This window comes from Macaca thibetana, chromosome 9 (genome assembly GCF_024542745.1).
Source record: "Macaca thibetana thibetana isolate TM-01 chromosome 9, ASM2454274v1, whole genome shotgun sequence".
Classification (NCBI taxonomy): domain Eukaryota; kingdom Metazoa; phylum Chordata; class Mammalia; order Primates; family Cercopithecidae; genus Macaca; species Macaca thibetana.
In genome coordinates, this window is record NC_065586.1 from 45,995,523 (window position 1) to 46,023,189 (window position 27,667).

At 37.9% G+C, this 27,667-nt stretch overlaps 1 protein-coding gene across 8 annotated transcripts in view; it reads right to left on the reverse strand.

The window, feature by feature from the left end:
* SHLD2 (shieldin complex subunit 2) overlaps window positions 1-27,667 on the reverse strand; it is an 87,500-nt gene that overhangs the window by 2,805 nt on the left and 57,028 nt on the right. For 7 of the 8 annotated variants that reach the window (XM_050803837.1, XM_050803834.1, XM_050803832.1 and 4 more), the window contains 5 exons: window positions 17,945-18,139; window positions 17,643-17,777; window positions 12,565-12,771; window positions 8,641-8,869; window positions 1,470-1,585 (listed from right to left, as the gene is read on the reverse strand). In XM_050803837.1, the coding sequence (XP_050659794.1) occupies window positions 1,470-1,585; window positions 8,641-8,869; window positions 12,565-12,771; window positions 17,643-17,736 (646 nt within the window). In that variant the 5' untranslated portion in view covers window positions 17,737-17,777; window positions 17,945-18,139. The remainder of the gene's footprint in view (window positions 1-1,469; window positions 1,586-8,640; window positions 8,870-12,564; window positions 12,772-17,642; window positions 17,778-17,944; window positions 18,140-27,667) is intronic. The other variant, XM_050803836.1, reaches the window with a different exon arrangement.

A 27,667-nucleotide genomic window follows, 5' to 3' on the forward strand; every position in this document is an offset into this window, starting at 1 on the left:
AAAGAAGAATGTGATTTTTATTAATAAATTAATTGCAAAAAGCCAATGAATTGCCAGTGTCACCAACATAAGGAACGTCTGCATCCTCACAGGCTCCTCCACATGGTAAGTCTCACCTCCACCAGGTGCTCACAAGACTGGGGGCAGGGCAAGACATCAAAGAAAGCTTCCAACTACAAAACACAAAGCACTATCTGGCCTCCCTTTTAAGGAACAAAAGCCTTCAACTGCTGGAAGAAGGACACCAAATCCTGTTGCCCCAGGGTACAGGTGAGGAACCAGCACAGATGCGGGAAAGAAAAAAGAAAAAAAAAATCCCTCCATCCTGAGGGAGGACTGAAAAACCAGCCTGGGTCAAGACCATTAGTGGTCCCCTACTGCTGGGGCAGGGCCAGGACCACACAAGACCCACCAAAGACACAAGACAGAGCTCGGCTGCCACTGGCACAGCCACATAAGGGACAGGGCTACCAAGAAAGCACCATATGCAAGATCCTGTATAAGACTGGGGCTGGACCAGAATCAAAGAGGAACAATCGTGCTTCTGCCCACCAGGTTAGGATGCACCAAGTAACAACCAACAAAAGTTTGTGCAACTTGGGGAGGTGCAAGAACATGGAGAGAAACTTTCTCTGAGGCCCAAGTGCAGAGTGGAGGGCTAAGTTGATGGTGGAGCAGGAATACTGGGGAACCACCTCCCACCATAAGCACAAGATAATTCGAAACCAGTGGTGACCTGAAGGTAACCAGAGAAACAACAAAACCTGAATCCAACTCAACATATGACAAGACTGACCATCCTGCTCACCCCTCACCTCCAGTAAAGGACCAAAAGAGGCATGCCTATTTCCAGGTACAAATACTATTTACCTCAGTTTATATTGTTCTACTTAATATATGCAATGTTCAGCATTCAACCAAAAATTACTAGACACCCCCAACTAAAAAAGAACACAAAAAACAATCTGCTATTAAAAGATAAAGCAATCACAGAACCAGATTAGCTCATCAGCTTAGAGGATCTGAGGCTAATGAGAACAGGAATGGAGTTTGAATACCTGACAGATATATTGTCTTTGCTTTATTCTTAGCCACTGATGACTAAGACATCACGGTTGAAGATCTTGCAAATCCATGCCACTGACAGTGGACTATCTTCATATATATTGTGTCACACACTCACTGACTTCACTCTTATAAAACTAGAGTTAAGTAAAATAGTTTTTGCTTACCAACTGGAAATTAGGTTAAGAAGAAATTAGGTGCCTCCCACCATTCATGTACTAACAGGTGTAAAGCAAGTCAACCTTCTAACTTACATAGGCTTATATTTCACTTAAGCTAAATTATCCTTCTGCTTTTATATGGACAGAAAAGCTCTTAATTTAAAGTACAGTGCTCTTTCTGTTCTGAAATACCATTTATACTCCTGAGTATAACAACTGCTTGATGGCACACTGATATATTACCTATCACTCTGTTGAGGCAGTCTGCAGAAATGTTGAGAAGAATCTTCTCTATCAGCTTTGATTCTACACGGATGCAAACATCATGTCTTCCATCAACTACAGTCATTAAGGCTGGCCTACAAAAGAGTAAACAACACACAACCTTCAAAAAGATTTTCAAATAAAAGAAATGCTTAAATGAAAAATAATTCCAAAAAGCACTTGGTTTTTATGCAGGATTAATTTTAATTCCTAAAACAACTCTAGGATGTTCTGTGACATCCTAGAAACAAAAAAAGGTTTTTTTTTTCCCCAAGCGCTTCAAATGATAAATTAATACATTTTATCTATTCTATATCCATTTTTAAATTTCAGATACTAATATAAAATATATTAAACTGTTTTATAAATTATTTTTAGAAATGAAATTAAAAATAATAATCACATATTTCACAATCACAATTTCAATTTTTTTCTTTCAACTGAATTCTTCCCTATCAGAAATAAACTGTTTTGCATATCAATAAACAGGGAACTGGATTAACAATTTTCAGTGCATCCTACATCTTAATGCTATGTGGCTGATAAAAAGAATGAAGAATATTTACAAGTGCTATTAGGGAAGGAGCACCAGGATAGACTCTAAGGAACAACAATATGAACAATATTCTTCTGTCCACAAGCTTCTAAAGAAAGGGATACACATGTGCTGGGATGAACATAACAAATCACTGGAAGGACATACAAAAAACCTTCTCACCAGCATGGAAGCAGCACTGGTGGGAGAGGGTTGGATGGTGAAGGAGACTTTTACTCTCTGTTTTGTAACCTCCTATGTAGTGTGCATTTTAACCATGGCCTGTGGTACCTATTTTATAACTACGTTAATTTTTTAAAAATAAATTGAGAATAGAATTCAGAAACAGGCTCATTAGTGGGGGAATTTAATGTAACAGAGCTAAAACATAACTACTGATTTTCTCCCTAAAAACCCACATCCCCCTTTATTCACATGATGATTCTGCGTTCCTTCCTCTTTTCACTCTACACTCTTTCCTCAGCCTCTGTCCCTCCATTATTTATTTCAGCAAATACAAACTGAGCATCTATCATGGACTGTGGTAAGTGCTGGGTACCCACTAGTGAACAAGACAAATCTGGTTCCTTCACTCAGGAACATAAAACTGTAGTGGGATAGGAAGAAATTAAGCAAGCGTGGTGACTCATGCCTGTAATCCCAGTGCTTTGGGATGCCAAGGTGAGGAGGACTGCTTGAGGCCAGGAGTTTGAGACCAGCCTGGGCAACACAAGACCTCACCTCTACAAAAAGAAAAAAAAAAAGAAAATAAGCTTTTCAACAGTGGTGCCAAGACGACTAAACAGAGATGGAATAGGCTTTTCAAAAATTCATGCTGCGACAACTAGACACCCACATGCAAAAGAATAAAATTAGACCCCTTCCTTATCCCATACACAAAATTTAACTCAAAGTAGATAATAAACCTAAATATAAGAGCTAAAACTACTAAACTCTTAGAAGAAAATATGGGAGCAAATCTCCATAACCCTGGCTTAGAAATGACACCTTTCTCAGATATGACCCAAAAGCACATGCAACAAAAAGGAAAACAGAATAAGAAGTACCGGCAAGGATATGGGGAAATTACAACCTCAGATTGCTGGTGAGAATGTAAAATCGTGCAGCAATTTTGGAGAACAGTCTGGCAGTTCCTCAAAAGGTTAAACAGACAGTTACCATATGACCCAGCAATTCACCACTCCTAGATATATACCCAAGAGAAATGAACACACATATCCACGCAAAAACTTGTACACAAATGTTCACAGCAGCATCATTCATAATAGCCAAAGAGTAGGAACAATCCAATTGTCCATCAACTGATGAACGGATAAACAAAATGTGGTATATGCATACAATGCAATATTATTTTGCAATAAAAAGGAATGAAGTACTGATACATGCTACAACATGGATGGACCTTGAAAACATCATGCTAAATGAAGCCAGTCACAAAAGATCACATATTATATAATATTTATATAAAATATCTAGAACAGGCAAATCTATAGAGACAGAAAGCAGATTCGTAGTTGCCATGGGTTGAGGGGCATGGGGAGGAGAGTGACTGCTAATGAGTATGAGGCTTTGTATAGGGCTGGGTGATGAAAATGTCCTAACTGGTTGTGGTGATAGTTACACAGCCCTGGGAATATACTAAAGCCATTGAACTGTACATTTCAGAAGATTAATTTGCTGTATATGAATTTTACTTCAGTAAAAATGTTTTTTTAGAAAAGACAGTATGCAACTACAAATTACAATAAGCACACCCAGGCTACTATAACAGAAAATAAAGAAGGGTGGTTAGGAAAGGCCTCTCTGATAAAGCAGCATTTAATCTAAGACATAAAGAAACCAGCCTTGTGGAGTCAGACTGAGGGAAGAAATTCGAGAACATCCTAAGGAGAAAAATCAAAATGTCTGAAGAACTGAAAGAAGGCCACGTGGCTAGAGTGCTGGATGACAGGGGAGTGGCAGCAGATGAGACTGCAGAGGCAACAAGCATAAGGAGACGACTGATGGGTGAAGCAAGGGGTAATCACGCTGCCAACAGGTGGAGAATAAAGGGGAGGAGGCAAGGCCAGCAGGAGCTCCACCAAGAGACTGCTGGTGTGCTGGTTTGTGCAACAGGTAGTAGTGACTTAGCTGAGGCCTGAGTGATTCCAGACGAGCAGGCACTGACTTTCCATTTTGGTTTCACAGTAACTGAGGTTCAGCTAGGGGAAGGTAAACAGGGATGCCACATGCCCGCAGTGTGTGGGATATGGTACATAATGAGAAACTGTCCTGCGTAAAATGTCAACAACGCCCCTGCTGAGATACACTGGACTAAGATGTTAGCAGTGGAGATGGAAAAAAGTGGATGAATTTGTGATGTAGTTCTGAATGAAAATTCCTAGGACTTGCTAATAGATTAGATAGGGGAGGTAGGGAAGAGAAAATGATTCAACGATTGTGCCCAGGTTTCCAGCTTAAATAATTGGGTAGATGGTGTGTCATTTTCCAGAAAGTATAAAAATGAAGAGAACTAGATTTGAGTATGGTTAGGAAAAACAACAGTCTATTGTGGGTATGTTTACATGTGAGATGGACGTCAAGCAAAGGATTTGATACTAACTACTGGAGCCTGGAGGAGAAAATCAGGGTAAAGATGTAAGTACAAATATGAAAACAGCTATGATCATCCAGGCAGAATGTACAGAAAGAATAAGAGGAAGGACACAGACGAGAGCTCAAGATTAACCCCAGCATTTAAAGAGGGGGTAGAAGAGGCTGAGAAGGAAGGGCCTGAGAGACAGGTTAGAAAGCCAGGAGGAGGCTATTTCAAGAAGGAGGAAGTAGCCTGACATGCCGAATATAACTGAGAGCAGTTAGAGCGAGGAAAGAAGTATCCATGCCTCAGGCAACATCAAAAGTGTAACTCTGACAAAAGCAGCTTCTGCAGCATGGTGGGAGTAGAATGGAATAACTGGAGTGAAACTGAAGACATAATGGGGAGAGAGAATATATTTACAACTCTTTAACAAAGTTTGGCTGGGTATAAAACAGAATAGAAAAACGAAGGGATAAGAGGGAGATGTAACGTTAGTGGATGATTTTGTTTGTTTTTTTAATACGAGAAATACAGGAGTGTGTTTATAGGCTGGTAAGAGTAATTCATTAGGAGAGGTAATAACTGAAGATTAAGAAGGAAAAACAAAACAGAGTGCGGAAACCAAGGAAGAGTTCAATCACCACATATAACCTCATAAGCCTAGCCCAGAATTCTCTTGCAAATTGCATTTCTGTACATCTAACCACTTTCCAACTTGCTACCTCTCAGGAACTCAAGCTCAATACGATCAACATTTTCCCAAGGTTACTTGTTTTAATAAATAATCTTATTGTTCACCCAACTGTCAATGATGTGTAATGTACCTGTGCTCTCTCTTTACCTACCAATCACTACATCTTGCAAACTATTTTCCAACCATTCTCAAATCTGTCCACTTCTTTTTATTCCCACCACCTCCTCTCTAGTCAAGCCACCATCATCTCTCCTCCAAAATAAGGCAACAGCCTCTTACCTCTTCTCTGCACTAGCTTCATTCTAATCCACTCTCCAATGTGCAGCTAAACTCACTTCTGATGAACAGAATTTGGTGGAAGTAATGCCACATGATTTCTGAGTCTAGGTCACAAAAAGGCTGGCTTCTACCTAGAACTCTCTTTCTTGCCTTTCCTGCTCTGGGGAAATGAGCTGCCACTTTGTGAGAACATTCAGGAAGCCTGTGGAGACCCAAGTGAAGAGGAACTCAACTTGCCAGCCATATGAATGAGCCACTTTGGAAATGAATCCTCCAACTCCAGTCAAGCCTTCAGATGACTGCAGCCCCGGCCTGCACCTTGGCTACAACCTCTTGAGAGACCCAAACGTTTCCTAGTGCTGCCTAAATAGGAGCCTTAATTGTGGTTTGACCTGCTGGGTTTTCCGGCTTCTAGTACAGAAAAATAAATGTATTTCTTGTATTCCAAAACTGTAAATCTGAATATTCTGTAGAAACATTGTTAAAAATGGTATTTGAGTTTTATGATATCTTGAAGAGCAGGAATTATGCTATCTACATGTAAATTTAATAAATGTCTGTGGCCTCGTATGAGACTCCAACGCAATATCTAATGTTGCTTCCATTGGAAAATCAGCTCCAAGTTACAACCAATGTAAAATATGACCAACCTACTCACAGTTTGGGACTGTTATGTCACACAAATGTTCGTTAAATGTTCTTTTTTTTTTTTTTTTTGAGACGGAGTGTCGCTCTGTCGCCCAGGCTGGAGTGCAGTGGTGTGATCGTGGCTCATGGCAAGCTCCACCTCCTAGGATCATGCCATTCTCCTGCCTCAGCCTCTTGAGTAACTGGGACTACAGGTGCCCACCACCAAGCCCGGCTAAATTTTTTGTATTTTTAGTAGAGACAGGGTTTCACCGTATTAGCCAGGATGGTCTCGATCTCCTGACCTCGTGATCCCGTTGCTTTGGCCTCCCAGAGTGCTGGGATTACAGGCGTGAGCCACCGCGCCCAGCCGATTAAGTGTTTCTTAAACGGACTACCAAGCTTCTTGGGCACAAAAAGTCTACTTAGATCAACCAGTATAACATCCATAGTACATATGTGATATGTGAACATACGTGGATTCCTAATAAATATTTGACTGAGTCTTAATAAATAATCATTGAGAGTTTTCTCTTACTCAGTTTGCTGATTGATTCATGTAGATGATTTTGGAGTCACATACTTGATACCTTGAAGGCAGTTTGTTAATTTCAATATTTTCTTTTCAAGGAAACCACATAATCTAGACTAAACAATTTAAAGGCTTTTAGGCTGGGCGTGGTGGCTCATGCCTGTAATTCCAGCACTTTGGGAGGGCAAGGCAGGTGGATTACCTGAGGTCGGGAGTTCAAGACCAGCCTGACCAACATGGAGAAACCCTGTCTCTATAAAAATACAAAATTAGCTGGGTGTGGTGGCACATGCCTGTAATCCCAGCTACTCGGGAGGCTGAGACAGAAGAACCTGGCAGACAGAAGTTGCAGTGAGCTGAGATCATACCACTGCACTCCAGCCTGGGCAACAACAGCAAAACTCTGTTTCAAAAAAAAAAATTAAAAAATTAAAAAAAGGCTTTCAAATAAATAAAAAATAATAATTATTGCCTTAACATGACCATTCAACATTCCACCAAGACAACAAACTAGCACTACATCTTTAATGTGGTATAGTTTAGGAAGAGATCTTACATACCTCATACTAGTTATGCCATAATCAGGTGATACCGATCTGCGAAGTCCTTCTCTTGAACAGTCATTTTGTAAACTAAAGAATCAAAGGCCCTTCTCCCCATAAGGAATAGTACTGAGCAACATTTTTGTCTAATAAATGCTTATATTGAATAGACACATTTGGAATGATATAAATAAGTCACCTATATGTACTTTTTAGGGGCCTTAACTATCAATAAATCAATGTTGTTTGTAACATCCCATGCATTTTTTGTTTTGATTTTGAGACAGGGTCTCACTCCGTTGCCCAAGCTGGAGTGCAGTGGTGCAAACATAGCTCACTGTAACAATCAATCTCCTGGGCTCAAACAGTCCTCCTACCTCAGCCTCCCAAGTAGCTGGGACTACAGGCCTATGTCACCATGCCCTTTTTTTGTGTGTGTGGTAGAGATGGGGTTTCCCTATGTTTCCCAGGCTGGTCTTGAACCCCTGGGCTCAAGCAATCCATCCACCATGGCCTCCCAAAGTGCTGGGATTACAGGTGTGAGCCACCACACCCAGCCTACCGTGCATCCTAATTCAATCTTCTTTTCCACAAAAGCAACACAGTAATAGCAAAATTCATTCACTTATTTATAACAAACATAATATCTGTAAAGAGAAATAAGGTTTACAAATTAAGCTTCTATAACTTTTCTTGAAGTATGCCATGATAACATGTGGAATATATCTGCATTTAGTTTTTAGATACTGCAATATTTAGAAATAATTAGAAGGAGCATAAAACACTGAGTGCTATTTTGTAAACACATGTAATTTATATGGTAAAAAGAAAAATATCTGAGCTTTTGACTACTTATTATTCGAAAAACAATGTGTTTTTCACTGAGTTGGTTAGCAGTTGTACCATACAACATTTATTTGCTAGCTTCAATTTCTAAGGTAAAGGTGCGAAAATAGGTTAAATGTCTTACCAGTTTCCACAACAACTCAGAGGTGAGATCATATGGTACTTTTAGCCTTTAAATTCTAATTATATGTTAAGGTAGGAAAATGAGTTATTTATGAGCCATTTAGATTTTGGTTAAAAAGTAAACCAAGGAAAATGTTTCTTTGGTACAGCTGTTTGAAGACAATAAAATCTCCCAATTACTGCTTTAAGAAATTCCTGTAATGATTCCTGGGAAATTTTTGCTTCCATAAATAGCTATCTATCACTCAGGGAAAATTTTATTCTCTTCGACTAGCTCTAGTTAATTCTTTTTAGAAAGTAAGGGTTTACAGACTAATTTTTCCAGATCTATAATAATTATTTTCCATCAAATTGGCTTGCTTAGTTGCCTTACCTATAGTGTATTTTCTTCATAGTAAATGGCAAGCAGCTAAAACACTGTTTATAGATCCTGTTCTCATCTGTTTCTAGTTCCAATCCACATTTTGCGCAGCCAGTATATACGATGTTGGGAAGAGAAGAGAAAATACTCTTCAGAGAACTGTGAGCATTTAGAGCTATCTTCTGAGTTGCTGTAATAGGAAATGCCAGCTCTGAAATCTGGGCTTTAGTTAGAATCACTCCTATAAAGGACAAACAGATGTATTATAAATTATTAGGCCAAAATTTTAACTTTAATTTACAAACATGGCTAATTTTATAGTTGATTTACAGTCACTTGTAGTAAAAGGATACACGGAGGTCTTGTTCTTGGTCTTCTTTACTATTTTCCTAGAATCTAAAGGCAGGGGGGTCTGGCTGCACCTGAGAGCAGGTTTACTTGGCTAATTTGGCTGAACATGTGGTGTTTCCTTCCTCCCCTGATTCCTCTGGAATCAGGCAACGTATGTTCAATACCTCCTTTAGAAGAAATCCCTTCGAATATTTGAAACTAGCTAACATGCCCTCTCTCCTTGCCCTGTCTTCTTTTTAATTGATTGTAGTGAAAAGCCAAATAGGAGGTGATCTTTTCTTCTTCTGTCTACCCAAAAATATCAATAGCCTGTCCTCTTTTAAACTTTTTCCCAACTTCCCGCTCACCATTATCATCTATATACTCTGGGTGTGGGTTATAAAAAGTTCTCATTTATTAATCGTTTCTCAGGTGGCTCATGAGAAACCTCAAGCATATTCATAATTCACTGCTAATGGCTCATCCATTCACCAGTAAACAAATACTGAACATCTACTATCCCCCAGACATTATTTTTTCCTAATTTACTTTTGTCTTACTGTGTACCGGTGAGGTCGTTTTTCTGAGCATTATTCTCCCTTTCTCCATAGTCAATTTAAAGGCTTCTTTAAGCCTTAAGCCTTCAAATTTGTTCTTCTTCATCCTCTCAGAAGTAAGAACACTCCAGGTCAAGAACTAATCACTCTGGTGTCCTACTGTTTTCTGGTTATCTCTTTCAGAGTTCAGTTAATGATGAGTCTTCCGTTCTTAACTTCATTTGCTTTAGTCTTTCAATGCCCAAAGATGGTTTCATCATCTCTTCCAATTGTATCACATATCCCTACATGAGTTAGCAGGAGTGCATAGCGATCAAATATGTAACAAACTGTAGAAGATTCAATACCACATTTTTCCAAAGACATGTTAAATTACTACAACATTTTGTTTTGTTTTGTTTTGTTTTGAGACAGTCTCACTCTGTCGTCCAGGCTAAAGTGCAGTGGTGCAATCTTGGCTCACTGCAGTCTCAACCACCCTGGGCACAAGCGATTCTCCCACCTCAGCTTCCTGAGTAGCTGGGACTACAGGCACACACCACCACAACTGGCTAATTTTTGTATTTTTTGTGGAGATGGGGATTTGCCATGTTGCCCCAGGCTGGTCTCCAACTCCTGGGCTCAAGTGATCCATTCCTCTTGGCCTCCCAGAGTGCTGGGATTACAGGCTTGAGCCAATGTGTCTGGCCTAAAAAATCATGTAAAAAAAAATTTCAATTTTTATTTTAGATTCACGGAGTAGATGTGCAGGTTTGTTACATGGGCATATCGTCTTCTGTAGAGTCTTCTGTAGTAAGTAGAGTCTTCTGTAGTAAGCAGAGTACCCAACAGTTAGTTTTTCAACCCTTACTCTCCTCCCTCCACTCAAAAAGTGGTTTTTTTTGGTTTTTTTTGAGACAGAGTCTTGCTCTGTCGCCCAGTCTGGAGCGCACTGGCACAATCTCGGCTCACTGCAAGCTCCGCCTCCTGTGTTCAAGCGATTTTCCTGCCTCAGTCTCCCCAGTAGCTGGGACTACAGGCACCCGCCATCATGCCTGGCTAATTTTTGTATTTTTAGTAGAGGCAGGGTTTCACCATGTTGGCCAGGCTGGTCTCGAACTCCTGACCTCAAATTATCCACCCACCTCGGCCTCCCAAAGTGCTGGAATTATAGGTATGAGCCACCCTGCCCAGCCTAAAAAATTCTTAATAATTCAATAATTTTAAAAGAATGTTCACATAATCCTATCATTTTGTAAATTTATACGCCTCTTGAAAAGAATTAAAAGGTCATGCTGAATGTGGACTTTGCTTTCAAGGGGATCACTGCTGCTGAGCACTGAAATTCTGCTGGCAGTAAGATGAGGTACTGGGTAAGCATCTTCATTTCTTTACAAAGACTCAGTCCTAGCCTCATCTCCTTCTGGCTTTTGTTGTGCAAGCAGAGCCTTCTAGGAAATGCTCCGATGCTGATCTCTCTTTCTCCTTTTATTTAACTATAAAATAGGTTAGGGAAAAGTTGCTTGTGTTTTCATATTCTCTCTCTATTTTTGTCTTAAAAACACATACACTATGACAGAAACTATGAATTCAGCCCTCATAGCTGAACACAAAGAGAATGAAAAAGGCTAAAAGGGCCTCTGTGAACAAAGCCTCTGAAGGACTGATTTGAATGGCACCGTTTTGGCATGGCTTCCCAATGAGGAGCACACCTCCAGGATTTCCAAGAACATGCACAATTCCTGACTGCATCCTCAAACAAGTGGGGCTATATCCTCGGAATCGTTCATCATCAGCGCGGTGGCCACCTATTTTGTTGTTGTCGTCCATGATGTTATTTATTTTTATTTTTAAACCTAATTCTAGGACTTCAATCCCAGCAGATAACTGTTTTGTGTAAGCAGTAAGTAACAGAGTTGACTTCTCCATGGCACCAAACTAAACGTCTCTGCAAAGTAATGTAACCCCTCAACTGTGTCTGGCATTCCTTCCTATGGTGACCACCTCTGTATGTCTGTAGAGTTTGAGAAGCAGAGCACTGGAGGGGCACATGAATATAAAACTGGCTTAGGAACTTACATGATGCTATAACATTACCAAGATTTTACCAGTTAGTATAAATCTAGAGTCTTTTATGGCCATAAAGCAATTTCCATTTTTGAAAATGGTATGAAAATTTTATAGTATAAAAGCTTGTAAATTTTCTATCATCTGTGTTTATCTTCCAGAAATATTATTAATTTAAATTACCTGCTGGTATTAGTAAATGTTTCAGTGTAGAACTAGCAATAAGAAGTTCTTCTCTGAGAATAAAATCTCTGTATTCAATTAAAAGTTGGGTTTTTTGAGAGGTGTTGTCTTTTTTGTTTTCTGCCTGTATTCTCCTTAGCATAGTTTTATGATATAACAATGCTAACCTTCAATCGTATATTGGAAAACATATTTCCATACATATGTGAATTAACCCAACTAGTTAAAATTTTAATCTGGCATTTGGCCAAGATAAAGTAAGGAACTGAATTTATGCTCCCACCTTGTCACATAATAAAAAGTAGGTATTTGTTCTTTGTCCTTGGTTCCGGGCACATAGTTCCTAAAGCTACTAGAATCTAGTTCAGATATTTGCAAAGATTTATATTTCACTTTTATGTAGAATTATACATTTTTACCACAAGTGGTAGCCTTTTTGCTTATATTAAAACTAGCAATGGGCTAGGTGTGGTGGTTCATGCCTGTAATCCCAGCACTTTGGGAGACCAAGGCAAGAGGATTCACTTGAGTCCAGGAGTTTGAGACCAGACTGGGCAACATAGGAAACTCTGTCTCTACCTAAATAAATAAATAAATAAATAAATAGTTGGGTGTGGTGGCGTGCACTGATGGTATGCACTAGCCTTCCCTTCCCTCCCCAGCTACTCGAAAGGCTGAGGTGGGAGAATCACTTAAACTTGGGAGGTGGGGGCTGCAGTAAGTTGTGTTCACACCACTGTATTCCAGCCTGGGCAACAGAGCAAGACCCTGTTTCAAAAGAAATTAAAAATAGCAGAATTTATGTATATAAAGATCTTACCTGAACACTTATCCTCTAGGTGGGTTGCTAAGTCTGATATCTTCACAAAGGAGGGTGTACTTTTTTGAAATTTTGCTTTAAATGTAATTGCCCTTATATCATCATCAAACAAGCACTCACAGGATGACCAAGGCGTTGTATGCAACTCTAGGTTTTCTAGTGTGTAATTGCGCTGAACAAAAAGATATTTAAATTCCCAAATATAACCTTAAACAAAAACAGTAAAAACTAAAGTCAGCAAAAAGGAAAAAAAAAAATCTAGGCTTAGTATCAGATGAAATAGATTGATCTGATTAAGTCAGCTGAATACTAATCTTTTATCACTAAAGAGTTTGGGTAAAAAGAGATAAAATATGAATGGTGCATTAAGACAATAGAAGCATGCTAGAGATTATTATCATTATTATTGTTAGTATTATTTTTTCCGAGACAGAGTCTTGCTCTGTTGCCCAGGCTGGAGAGCAGTGGTGCGATCCTGGCTCACTGTAACGTCCACCTCCCAGGTTCAAGCAATTCTCCTGCCTCAGCTTCCTGAGTTGCTGGGATTATAGGCACGTGCCACCACTCCCGGCTAATTTTTGTATTTTTAGTAGAGACAGGGTTTCACCATATTGGTCAGGCTGGTCTCGAACTCCTGACCTCATGATCCACCCACCTCGGCCTCCCAAAGTGCTGAGATTACAGGCGTGAGCCTCCATGCCGGGCCGCTAGAGATAATTTTAATAAAATATTTTCTAAAGATTCCTTGCCCTCGGCCGGGCGCAGTGGCTCACGCCTGTAATACCAGCACTTTGGGAGGCTGAGGTGGGCGGATCACAAGGTCAGGAGATCGAGACCACAGTGAAATCCTGTCTCTACTAAAAATACAAAAATTAGCCAGGTGCGGTGGCGGGCGCCTGTAGTCCCAGCTACTCAGGAGGCTGAGGCAGGAGAATGGCGTGAACCCGGGAGGCGGAGCTTGCAGTGAGCCGAGATCGCGCCACTGCACTCCAGCCTAGGGGACAGAGCAAGAATTGGTTTCAAAAAAAAAAAAGATTCCTTGCCCTCCTGAATGGTCATCATTTATCATATTATCATAACCAACTGCTTTACAAAGTAGACAATTCTCATGTATCTATCCATAGGCAAAGTTTTGTTTTGTTTTGTTTAAAGAAAGGACACTGAGATGAACCCAAGTCTAATATTTCACTCATATTTCAATACCTTAGTTACCTTAGTTAACTTTTCTAGAACAAAAAGCATTTAGACACGATAGCACTTATTTTTAACTCTCAGTAACAATTCTAATTCTTAAAGCCACAGTAACACAGACCTTGCCCAATAATCATATTCTGTATTAGTAAATTCAACTTCAAAACTATAATAAAACAAAAGAGGGTTTCTTAGCACTAATGTTTCTGATCACATCAGCTGTCTTTTCAGTTTCCCACTTACTTCAGGCCATACATCTAATTTACTACACCTACTCATCTCCTTAGTTTCTTTCACTAGAGATTTGTTTTTTTTTTTTTTTGGTGGAAAATCATCAAACATGTCAGTAAATCTGTAAAGACAGAGCATCACTAGCTAGAACTAAAGTATATATTCCAAGTTACTGCTTAAAACCAATCACTAAAATAGCTTTCTTGTCTTATTACAAAATACCTGCTTAAAAAAGTAAGCTAAGAGAAGCCAAGTAAATAAACATATAGCAGTCATAATCTCAACACCCTAAATAAACAGTTAACGTTTTAGCAGACAACCAGTTGTTTGGGATTTTATTTACTGGGATTGACTTAATAAGTCAAATTTAGTTTTATATGTATGTATTATTCTACATTGCTTTTAAATATTACGTAATATGCCATTGTCCAGATACACCAAAATCTTAAAAATTATTACAGCAACCCTCTATTTTGAGGGACTCTGGTGGTTATTTTTCACTATTACACATGATACCATGATAAACCCATTTTCAACTATATCTTTACACATAGTTATGATAAACTCCTAGAGCTATAATTATTGGGCTAAAAGTACCCCCAATTTGTTCATATTAATTGTCAGTTATCCTCAAGAAAGGTTCTGCTAGTTTGCATTTCCAAGTGCTGATGACAGTAGCTGTTTTCCCATATCTCCTCTATCAATTTCTTAAAAGAAAAATCATCTATCATCATTACTTTGTGTTTTCAATTACTTGTCAGAACAATTTTTCCATGTATTTATTGGCCATTTTTACTTCTTCTTTGGGGACTTGCCTACTCATATCCTTTCCCCATTTATCTCTATAGATATGTGTCTTTTGCTTACTGCATTATTTTCTGACAACGTAATTTTTTTTCTGTTTTTTTCATTGCCTTTCAATTTTGTATATGGTGGTTTTTATGTATAATAGTTTTTGTTGCTGGATTTTATTTACCCTACCAACCTTTGCATTACAAATAATTTTGCCCATATTTTCTTCTACTATTCATTGTTTCATTATTTTTATATTTGAATCTCTAATGTACTTGAAATGTATATTGGCACAAACATAAAGTATAAATTTAATTCTATTTTTTCTCAAATTGTTAGCTAGATTTTCCAAACATTAACTATTCTTTTATTTTAAAAAGCAAAGGTTTTAATTTTATTTTTAATTATAAAATAAAATATATTTATTATAAAATATTTAAACGGTAAAGACAAGGGAGGTAACAGGTGAAACAAGACTGACCGTGTTTTAATAAGCTGGCTAATAGGTACTTAAGTTCATTATGCTGGCCGAGCGCAGTGGCTGGCTCACGCCTATAATCCCAGCACTTTGGGAGGCTGAGGCGGGTGAATCACCTGAGGTCAGGAGTTCAAGACCAGCCTGGCCAACATGGTGAAACCTCGTCTCTACTAAAAATACAAAAATAAGCTGGGCGTGGTGGCACATGCCTGTAATTCCAGCTACTTGGGAGGCTGAGGCAGGAGAATCACTTGAACCCAAGAGGCGGAGGTTGCAGTGAGCAGAGATCGCGCCACTACACTCCAGCCTGGGTGACAAGAATGAACCTCTGTCTCAGAAAAAAAAAAAAAATTCATTATGCTTAGTATTCTCTCTACTTTTGTATATGCTTGAAGGCCTTTGTAATAAAAGCTTTAAAAGTAAATGCAGATGCTCACACATAAAATTCAAACTTAAGGTATAAAGAAAAAATTAAAGCACACATAATACTACCATACAGAAATAACCACTGCTAGCATTTTGGTATACATACATATTTCCAGATTTTCAAATGTACATACGTACTTACAGATACATTTTTATTAAAATGAGATACTATTATACATAAAAGGTTTTCCTGAAAATTTTAATGGATTAGCTTATGTAAACATAAAAATATTTATTATATGTTAACATAATATATTTTCTATACATGAAGTTTTACAATCCACTTTTTTTTTTTTTTAAGATGAGGACTTGAATTCCTGGGCTCAAGCAATCCACCCACTTTGGCCTCCCAAAGTACAGAGTTAACAGGCGTGAACCACCGCACCTGGCCTATAATCTGCTTTTCAAACTAAATAACACATTACATATATCTTTCCAAGCTAATGAACATAGATATTTTTTATAGTAAATATCTTTATGTATTCACCCAGACCACAAATATTCCCTTAACTGTTTTCCCATCCACTGAAATAAGCTCAAGCTCTCATATTTGTATTGTGTGACCCTGTCTTCCTGATCACAGTTTTTTTAATCAAATTTACTCTGGGCAATCAGATTCTCTTTGCTGGGAATTTGGAAATGGGGCTGGTCACTTGAAAAGAAAAGTAAAATCAGGAAAACAGAATCACTTAAGTAATCCTTCAAAATTGGTATTTTTATCTTAAAAAGACTGATGTGAGGTATTGAAGTAGATGTTAAAACTTTAAAATGATGGTTATAAATAAGGGGGGCTGGATGAATGAATGCACAAAGAACAACATCTTAATTCCTGGATTCATCTGTTTTCAGTACTAACCTAAACACCACAGAGTCACCTAGAGACAACTGTAATTTCTCTTCTATTAACCAAAAAACTATTAGTTTTAAAAGAACATTCACATTAAATATGGAGCAATCTGCTTTGTTACGGCTCCACTATACCTGTGACCTACATTCTTGTGTAGCATGCACTAGACTCATGTTCTCAGCCAGGCTATGGTGGTCAACGATCATAGTTAGTCTATCACTGATACATGTTTGTCAGCTTGCTCAACCAAACAAACATCTGTCCCTGTTTGATCTTAACATAAAAGCTCAAAGTTAGACTTATCTCAAATCCGAGTCATAGCTATTAATGATTAAGAGAGACAATGTGACAGGTCTTACCTACAAATAACTATTTGGAAGGCAGAAGTTTGGAGAGGCATTAACTCTTTCAGGTAAAAACATAATAATATACTGAATCAATCTCTAAATTCATTTAGCAGGGAAAAATAACTCATAAGCCACGAATGAAACTAAAGGATCTCACAATAGCAAAGGGAAGATATTATATTATTTTAATGAAACATCAATTCCATTTAATTCAATATACCAGAAATAATTTATGCTTTAAAGAAAAATGTAATCATGGGTCATATTTTAACACTGAACATTCTAGGGATGGCTAACAGTGCATGCTTTTAAAACAACTATAATAAATATGAAACACAGTAATTTATTGAACAGTAATTGTGACTTGAAAGAGTTAAGGTAACTCCCCTGACATCTGCCTTAAAATCAGAGAGTTTATTTATCAGAGTACTTTGGCTGAAAAAAAATTGTAGAAGCTTCTCCAGAATTAAATGTTTAAAGAATGTTATTTGAAGGAGGTAAGATCTTCACTAAAAAGGTAAAGTAGTATATCTGGGAATAAATTTAAGCCTTTATTTCACCACCATCAATTATTGAGGACTTATTAGATAAATGAATTGCTACAAGAGGTACAAAATTTTAACAGAAGAAATTTGCAGAAGAATATTCAATCATGATCACTTGTATTTCAAATACTGTCTAGTCTCAAGATTTTCTCCACCTCGGGCTCATAAACATTAATCATTTACGAAATATAAATAGGTTAAATGCTTTTTGGTGTATTTACCCTTTTTCCTTTGAAGTTGAGGGTACCAGGCTGCTCCAGGACCCCATAATACAAGCACATAATGTTGATCTTGGGCCTGTTCCACTGTTAACATAACTTTTTTCTGCTTCTGTCCTCTATAACTGTATACTGCCTCTGGAAAAGGAAAATGAGTATCTTAGATGACATCACTCTATCACATGTGATACCATACTTTAATAGTTGATGATACATATATAGTGATAACCAAATGGTACACTAAGATGGTCTTATATCTTAATTTTTTCATAATCTAAAATTAAGGAAGCAGTCAAAATGTTTACCTGTCAGTACAGTGAAATCAACAACTCTTAGTACTGCGTGGACTAATACATCAGGCTGAAGGTGCTCCAATTCTACAAAGTCTATACTATTCACCCTCTGAGGCTGCCTCGGAGGAAGATCTCTGAGGTAGGAATGTTTTGAGGACACATATGCCAGTAAGTCTTGAAGTACAACATCACTAACTACACTGGAATCTAAGGAAAAAAAATACATACAGACAAAATATGGCAACATTATATTTTTCTTGACAAATAATATTTTTTAGAACTGTATTTTATGTTATAAAGTATGATTAGATACAAAATATAGTTTTATTTTCTCTAAAACATGTACAATAGCTAAGTCTTGAATCAGTTTCGAAGTAAAAATAAACTTGATATTTTTAATCAATGGAAATGGAATTATTTACTATCCCCAAGAAACTTGTGCTGTTCCCATACTTCTCTACTTTGTTAATAATATCATTTTTCTATCAATTAACCAAACACAAAATTTCTGTTCTTTTTTGACTCCACCACCCTGTAACAGCCAATCGGTTCCCCAATCCCTGGAGTCTGATTTGATCCCAGGCTCTGCCGTTCTTCCTCAAGCCCCTGGGGACTTCCCTTCTGAAACAGGCTCAGAGCCACCTCACTGGTTCTCTCCCTGAGTGTGCCTTACTCTTTCCACAGCGAGGCCTCTGTCCTCACCAGTTTCCAGCTGCAAGGTTGTCATCCTCTTCTCGCCCTACCCAATACCACACAGAATGGTGACCACTATAGACTCACAGTGCTGCTTCTTTCCCTGAGCTCAGAGAGCTTTTGAGCATCTGCCACATTGTGATATTTTTCAAGTGTTGGATTGGTTATTTAATTCTTCAGTTATTATATCTTTTAAATGTTTTTCTCTTTCCTAGCTCATATTTTTTTTCTTTTTTTACTAAGGTATAGTTTCTATACATTAAAATGCATATATTTTAAATGTACAGGCTGATGAGTTTTGCTGATTAAATTTCTCTGAAGGTAAAAGAAGTATGCTTGAGTATGTGATTGATTGCTGACCAAAAATAAGATATTGGCAATAAACACTTAAGTACTTTTTAGAAAGCAGAGTCTATAAACTGATTTGTGATTCTTCTTTCCTTCCTTTAGACAGTAAAAGGGATATAACAGGTAAAACAAGACTGAACATGGTTTAATAAACTGGCTAATAGGTACTTAAGTTCATTTTGCTTTGTGTTCTCTACTTTTGTATATGCTTGAAGGCTTTCATAATAAAAGTTTTTAAAAGTAAATGCAGATGCTCACACACACATAAAATTCAAACTAAAGTTACAAGGAAAAAATTAAAACCACATGGAATACTACCAGATTGAATTTTTCTTTCACAATATTTCCAGCAAATCTGGTATCAGAAGAGCTGTATTCAAATTCTGGTTTTGTCAACAATAAGCTCTGTGAACTTGTACATAACTTCTCTGGGCTTCATTTTTCATGAACAAGATAGAGCTTTTTGGGGAACAAAAAGATCTCTGACATCAAATTATGTATTTGTTCCTGATTCATAAAATTTACATGGAAACACCTGGTTATTTAGATTCCAAAAAAAGTCTACCTCATGGAAACATTGTGTTGATGTTTGACTTATATATTTAATAATATTCAAAATAAATTTATATTCTTGTCACATTATCAGAACTAGGTTTGTAAAACATATAACACCTCACTATAAAGACGAAAGAACAGAAGTCTTTTCTTTCCAACTTTCACTTTAGATTCAGGTATACATGTGCAGGTCTGTTACCTGGGTATACTGTGTGATACTGAACTTTGGGGTACAAATGATGCTGTCACCCAGGTACTGAGCACAATACCCAACATGTAGTTTTTCAACCCTTGCCCCTCTCTCTCCAGTAGTCCCCAGTGCATATTGTTGCCACCTTTATGTCCATGAGTAGCCAATGTTTAGCTCCCACTTATAAGTGAGAACACGTTATTTGGTTTCCTGTTCCTCCCTCAATTCACTTAGGATAATTGCCTCCAACTGCATCTGTGTTGTTGCAAATATATATATACATAATAAATATATATATATTATATACATAATAAATATATATATATTATATATATATTAAAAATATATATTTTTGAGACAAGGTGTCACTCTGTTGCCCAGGCTGGAATGCAGTGGCACAATCTCAGCTCACTGTAAACTCCACCTCCAAGGCTCAGGTGATCCTCCCACTTCAGCCTCCCAAATAGCTGGGACCACAGGTGTGCACCACCACATCTAGCTAATTTTTTTGTATTTTTTGTACAGACAGGGTTTTGCCACATTGCCCAGGCTGGTCTCAAACTCCTGGACTCAAGCAATCTGCCTGCCTCAGCCTGTCAAAGTGTGGGAATTACAAGCATGAGCCACCGCGCCAGCCTGATTTCATTCCTTTTTATGGCTGCGTAGAATTCCATGGTGTGTATGTACCACATTTTCTTTATTCAGTCCTCCACTGATGGCCACCTAGATTGATTCCATGACTTTGCTATTGTAGATAGTGCTACAATGAACATTCAAGTGCTTATGTCTTTTTGGTAGAACAATTTGGTTTCTTTTGGATATATATCCAGTAATGGGATTGCTGAGTCAAATCACAGTTCAGTTTTAACTTCTTTGAGAAAACCCCAACCTGTTTTCAACAGTGGCTGAATTAATTTACATTCCCACCAACAGTATATAGGCATTTCCTTTTCTACACAGCCTACCAACATCTGTTGTTTTTTGACTTTTTTTTTTTTTTTTTTTGAGACGGAGTCTCGCTGTGTCTCCCAGGCTGGAGTGCAGTGGCGCGATCTCGGCTCACTGCAAGCTCCGCCCCCTGGGTTCACGCCATTCTCCCGACTCAGCCTCCCAAGTAGCTGGGACTACAGGCGCCCGCTACCACGCCCGGCTAATTTTTTTGTATTTTTAGTAGAAACGGGGTTTCACCGTGTTAGCCAGGATAGTCTCGATCTCCTGACCTCGTGATCCACCCGCCTCGGCCTCCCAAAGTGCTGGGATTACAGGCTTGAGCCACCGCGCCCGGCCAGTTTTTTGACTTTTTAATAATAGTTGTTCTGGGGCTGGGAGTGGTGCCTCACACGTATGATTCCAGCACTTTGGGAGGCTAAGACAAGAGTCTCGCTTGAGCTCAGGAATTCAGGGCCAGCTTGGGCAACATGACAAAACCTGGTCTCTACAAAAAATACAAAAATTAGCCGGGCATGGGGGCATACACCTGTAGTCCCAGCTACTCAGGAGGCTGAGGTAGAAGAATCTCTTGAGCCTAGGAGATTCAGGCTGCAGTGAGCCATGATCAGGCCACTGCACTCTAGCCTGGGTAACAGAGTGAGATCCTGTCTCTAAAAAATAAATTTTAAACAAGTATTATTAGGTCCCACTTTTCAATTTTTGGTTTTGTTGCAATTGCATGAGAGCTTTATCATAATTCTTTCCCAGATGTCTTTTCCAAAAACACAATATATTGATCACAAATAAGAATGCTCTCATGAGTTGTAACCACTTGCAAAATCAAAACCAAATTGGTGAAATCAGTAACCAAATTGGTTTACTCTTTCAGAAGAAAGCCAACTGCAATATTCTCAAAATGTCCACTGGTAGCTGTTTCCCTACATCAATACAAAACTTTAGAATATACTTTATTTAGCTACTAACCTGTAACAAAGCACCATAAATTCCTGTGTATGTGTAAAAACAAAGATTTTGTAGTAACTTCTAAAGATTATCTAATTAGTTCAAGATTTTTCACATCATTCTACAAAAACCTGAAACTCTCTAGGTATTCATAGAATATTCTCCATCCAGAATTTCATCATAAGAGTTTTATGAAATTACTTAACTATTACTTGAATCTAGATCATCCTTAAAACCAGAGATATCTACATTTCCCAAATCTCTTGCAAAACATTTGCATACCATGTTATTTTCATTATTTCAAAACATTCCTTCCCCTTTTATTGTATCAACATATATAAGATATGCTGAATTTTACTTAGAAGCCATTTAGCTATCACACACACACACGCTTTCCAAGATGTAACACCTTCGAATATTCATAATAAAAGAAATCTCAAAATTAAAAAGTTAACTGACTTCAACTGGGCAAAACCACACCATCTTAGTTACTATAGGTTCATACTAAGTCCTGATAGCTGATAGGGCAAATTATTCTTCTCTGCTTTTTTTCTTAAAATGCCCTGGTTGTTTCTGACCACTTACTCTTCTACATAAATATCATATAATCGTATCAAATTACATGAAAATCTTACTGGTCTTGAACTCTTTGCCTCAAGAGATCCTCCTGCCTTGGCCTCCCAAAGTGCTGGCATTACAGGCATGAGCCACTGGGCCCTTGAAATCTTACGAGGATTTTTACTGAACATGCACTGAATTTACAAATCAACTTGAAAAGAACTGAAATCTTCACAATGTTAAATCTTCCAATCAATGAATAAGGTATATGTTTATTTCATTCTTCATTAGTTTTTCTTCATTTTAATTTTTTTCCTTTTTTAGATCTTGCACATACTTTGTCACATTTATTACTATTAGTATAAAATAATATTATTGTCAATGGCACCTTCCTTTGTTATTGTTAGTTGCTCTACTCTAGAAATGTGATTGACTTTTGCATGTTAACCTTATATCCAGCAACTTTGCGAAACTTTCTCATTATTTCTAATAATTTGTTTGTAGTTTTTAAAGTGAAAAGGTATGTAAACCATCTATAATAAAGGCAGTTTTATTTCTACCTTTCCAATCTTTACATATCTATTTTTCCATGTTTTATTGCACTGGTTAATAACTCTAATATGGTGTTGAAGAAAAATAGTAATAGTAGCATCCAAGTTATATTCCTGAATTTTAAAAGGAATGCTTCTATTATTTTTCCAATTAGGATGACAATTGTTCTGGGTTTTCTAAAGACACTCTTTATGAAGTTAAGGAAAGTTTTATTCTATTCCTAATGAACAGGTGTTGACTTTTATCAAAAGCTTTCTTTGTACTTATTGAGATGATCATATATAGCTCTTTTAAAAACTCTGTTTTGAACTAATGTAAGACCCAAAAAAGCTGCAAAAATAGTACAGAGTGCCCTTATATTCCTCACTATGTCGACTAATGTGGGCATCTCACATATTATAAATTATCTTAAACAGGAAACTAACATTAATATTGTTAATTAAAATATAGATGTTATTTAAAGTTTACCAATGCTCCTATTCATATCCTTTTTCTATGTAGGATTTTATCCAAGATCCCACCTCACATTTAGTTGTTATTTCTCTTTGGTCTTCTCTAATCTATAAGAGTTTCTCAATCTTTTCTTTTTCATTACCTTGACACTTACGAAGAATCCTGATCAATTATTTAGTAGAACATCCTTCCCTTTGGCTTTCTCCAGGGTTTTACAATTGGAATGAAGTTATACATTTTTAGCAATTCCACAAAAAATATGGTGGGTCCTTCTCAATGGATAATATCAAAGAATTTATGATACCCATACATCTTATTACTGGTAATATTTACCCTGATCACTCAGTTACATTGGTGTCTGAAAAGTTTCTTTCCTATAAATTTATTATTTTCCCTCTAGTAAGCTGGTATCTTGGGGAGATACTCTGAGACTATGCAATGCTATCTCTCCTCAAAGTTTCACCTACTAATTTTAGCATCTATCAGTGGATCCGTGTCAGTGCAGTATTTATTATTGTGATCTCTGCCTGATGGCAGTTCTCTATTTTTGTGTTTTGTATTTTTTTTTTTTTTTTTGAGACAGAGTCTCACTCTGTTGCCCGGGCTGAAGTGCAGTGGCATGATCACGGCTCACTGCAGCCTCAACCTCCCAGGATCAATCCATCCTCCCACCTCAGCCTCCCAAATAGCTGGGACTATAGGAACACACCCCCAAACCTGGTTAATTTTTCTATTTTTTGTAGAGACGGGGTTTTGTCATGTTGCCCAGGCTGGTCTCGAACTCCTGGGCTCAAGCCACCCACCTGCCTCAGCCTCCCAAAGTGCTGGGATTATAGGCATGAACCACTGAGCATGGCCAGTAATTCTCTATTTTTTTTTTCTTTTCTCTCAGATTTATTAATTGGAATTCCATTGGAAGGAAGAGCTCTCTCTTCCCCTCTAGTTAGTTATGAAATAAATATATCTTTATATCAGTAAGGATTTGTAAATATTTTAATCTATGGGTTCTAATCCAATACTATCATTATTTTCTCGCTCAAATTGCTTCAGGGTTAGCCAGTAGGTGCTCCTTCAGGTTGGCTCTTGCATTATTTCAACATGTGTTGTCTGGCACCACTAGACTTCCAGGCTCATCCTGAATTTGCCCTGACCCAGTCCTGTAATCAACCACTTTTAGCAGAGCTGGTTCCTTTCATTAGAGAATAATGTTGGCCAGGCACAATGGCTTACACCTGTAATCCCAGCGTTTTGGGAGGCCAAGATGGGTGGACTGCTGAAGCCCAGGAGTTCAAGACCAGCCTGGCCAACATGGTGAAAGCCCATCTCTACTAAAAATACAAAAATTATCTGGGTGTGGTGGCATGCACCTGTAGTCCCAGCTACTTGGGAGGCTGAAGCAGGAGAAATTCTCGAACCCAGGAGGCAGAGGTTGCAGTGAGCACAGATCACGCCACTGCACTCCAGCCTGGGTGACAGAACGAGAGTCCGTCTCCCCCCTCCCCCCCAAAAAAAAGAAAGAAAAGAAAATGTTTACAGACCAAGATCTGGGCACCAGGTATGCTCTTTATTACTGCGGAGTCACTGCATCATCTGTGCTGTGCTCGCTCAGTGGACAGAACTAGGAGAGGTATATGTATGTGTACCCATATACACAGGTATGCCTATATTTCTGTATCCATTTATCTATATTTTAAATCCCCAGTTTATAACAATATCTCTGGTTCGTTTTAACATTCCCTTATTTATAATTTCTTTCTCCAACAGTGAGAAATCCAGCTCTCCTTATCTACAATCTGTGTACTCATTTGTTCATTCTGGTATATACATAAGGTTACTGCTAAGCCACTTCCCTTTGAGAAACATATTTCTAACTAGATTGCAGCATTTATGTACAGTCCTTTCTGTCTTTAGCCTTATAGAATCCAGTCAATATACTCTTCAATATACTCTTTTCCACAGCTACTTAGGTTTGTTCTTTTCTTCCCCACCCCATTCTGTGTGTTTTATTCATTTCTAACAATATTAGGTTCATTTGTAACAATATTAGGTTCATTTGTTAGTGTCACTTCCTCCTGACCCCTGCTATCCTGTTCCCATTCCCCACTTTCTTCCACCCTTCTCCTACCTGCCCCCTGTAGGTGACCAATCTCTTTAGTTTCTGGTTTATCCTTCCTGCATTTTCTTTCCACAAATAAACAGAGGTATTTTCTTATTCCTCCATTCCTTCTTACAGGAAGGAAGCATACTACATACACTTTTGGGGGGGTTTATGTTTTCACATAACAGTATTTCCTGGGAATCACTCCATGTCAGTTCATAGAGATCTTTTTCATTCTTTTTGTACAGCTGCATAGTACACAGTGTTCTACTATGTGAATGTACGATAACTTAGTGAATCATTCTCCTATATATTTCGCAATTATAAACAATACTGCAATGAATAACCTTGTGATATGTGTTTTCATATTGTTGGAGGTATAGCTTCAGGGTAAACTCCTAGAAGTGGGATTGCTAGGTCGAAAGCTAAGTACGTATGTAATTTTGTTAGATATTGCCAAATATCACTTCAGAAGGGTTGTAGCAATTTGCATTCCTACCACCAATGTGTAAGAGGGCACGTTACCTCACAGTTTCACCAACAGAATGTGCTGTCTTTTTTTTTAATTTTGCCAATCTGATAGGTGAGAAATGTTATCTCCATGTAGTTTAATTTGAATTTCTCTAATGATAAGTTATATTTGATAGCCATTTTTATATCTTTTTTTTGAAAATTGACTGTTCATCTCTTTTTCGCATTTTCCCTTTTTCCAGGCTAGAGTGCAGTGGCATGAATACAGCTCACTGTAGCCTCGATCTCCTGGGCGCAAGCAATTCTCCTGCCTCAGCCTCCTATGTAGCTGGGACCATAGGCATGCACCACCACACCTGGCTTATTTTTTGATCTTTCGTAGAGATAGGGTCTCACTATGTGGCCCAGGCTGGTCTCAAACTCCTGAGCTCAAGTGATTCTCCCACCTCAGCCTTCCAAATGCTATGATTACAGGTGTCAACGAGCACACCCAGCCTTTGTCACTCAAGGTTTAAAAGTTCTTTATATATTAGGGATATTAGCTTTTTGTTATATGTTGCAAATATTTTCTCCAAGTTTGTCAGTTGTCTTTTGACTTTGTTTATGGCGTTTTGGTTATGCAAAATTTATTTTTCTATAGTAAAATGTATCAGTCTTGTCTTCTATTGCCCCTGGATTCTGAGTAATATTAAGAAAAAGCCTTTCCCTACACCAAGATTATAGAAGATTCATTCAGGTTTCCTTCTCATTGTTGCATGATTTTATTTTTTACATTTAGATTATTAATCCATAGGTGTTTATTACTGTTTGTTGTGAGGTATGTGTCCAATTTTCCCTTTTTTCCAAATAGCTACCCAGTTGTCTCAGCACCATTTATTAAGGAGCTAGCCTTTATCTCACTGATTTCAGATACTATCTTTGTCATATATTAAATTGCTGGGTCTAATTCCAATCTTCTTACTCTATTTCACTGGTCTGTTTGTCTATTCATGCATCAGTACTTCACTGTTTTAATTACAGAGGCTTTATAGTATGTTTTAACATCTGGTAAAGCTAGTTCCCCTCCTCTGTAGTTTTCCTTTGTCAGTCTTTTCCTAGCTATTCTTGCGAGTCTGTTTTCCCATATGAACTTTAGTATCAACTTTTATATGCCACAACATAGCTTGTTGATATTTTCATTGGAACTACACTGAATTTACATATTAACTTACGAAGAACTGACATCATTATGATGTTGAGTCATCCTATCCAAGAACAGGAAATTTCTTTCCATTTATTTATGTCTTCATTTCTTTCTGGAGTATTTTAATTTTTTCCTTATATAGGCTTTGCATATTTCTTGTTAACTGTATTTTTTTGTATTTTAAACTATCTTCTTTATTAGTAATGAGTTTTTCACTATCATTATGCCCTCTGTTTATTATTTGTGTATATTAAGTCTAATTACTATTATTATTATTTTTTTGAGACACGGCCTTGCTCCGTTGCCCAGGCTGGAGTAGAGTGGTGCAATCACAGCTCACTGCAACCTCATCCCCCAGCCTGGCCTCAAGCAGTCCTTTTACCTCAGCCTCCCAAATAGATGAGACCACAGGTGTGTGCCACCACACCCAGCTTTTTTTTCTTTTTCTTTTCTTTTCTTTTTTTTGTAGCCCAGGCTGGTCTTGAATTCCTGGGCTCAAGCTGCCCACCCACTTTCACCTCCCAAAGTGCTGGAATTATAGACGTAAGCCACTGCACTCAGCCTAATAATTTTTTTTTTTTGAGACAGAGTCTTGTTCTGTCGCCCAGGCTGGAGTGCAGTGGCGTGTGTCAGCTCACTGCAAGCTCCGCCTCCCGGGTTCACGCCATTCTCCTACCTCAGCCTCCTGAGCAGCTGGGACTACAGGCACCCGGCACTATGCCCGGCTAATTTTTTATATTT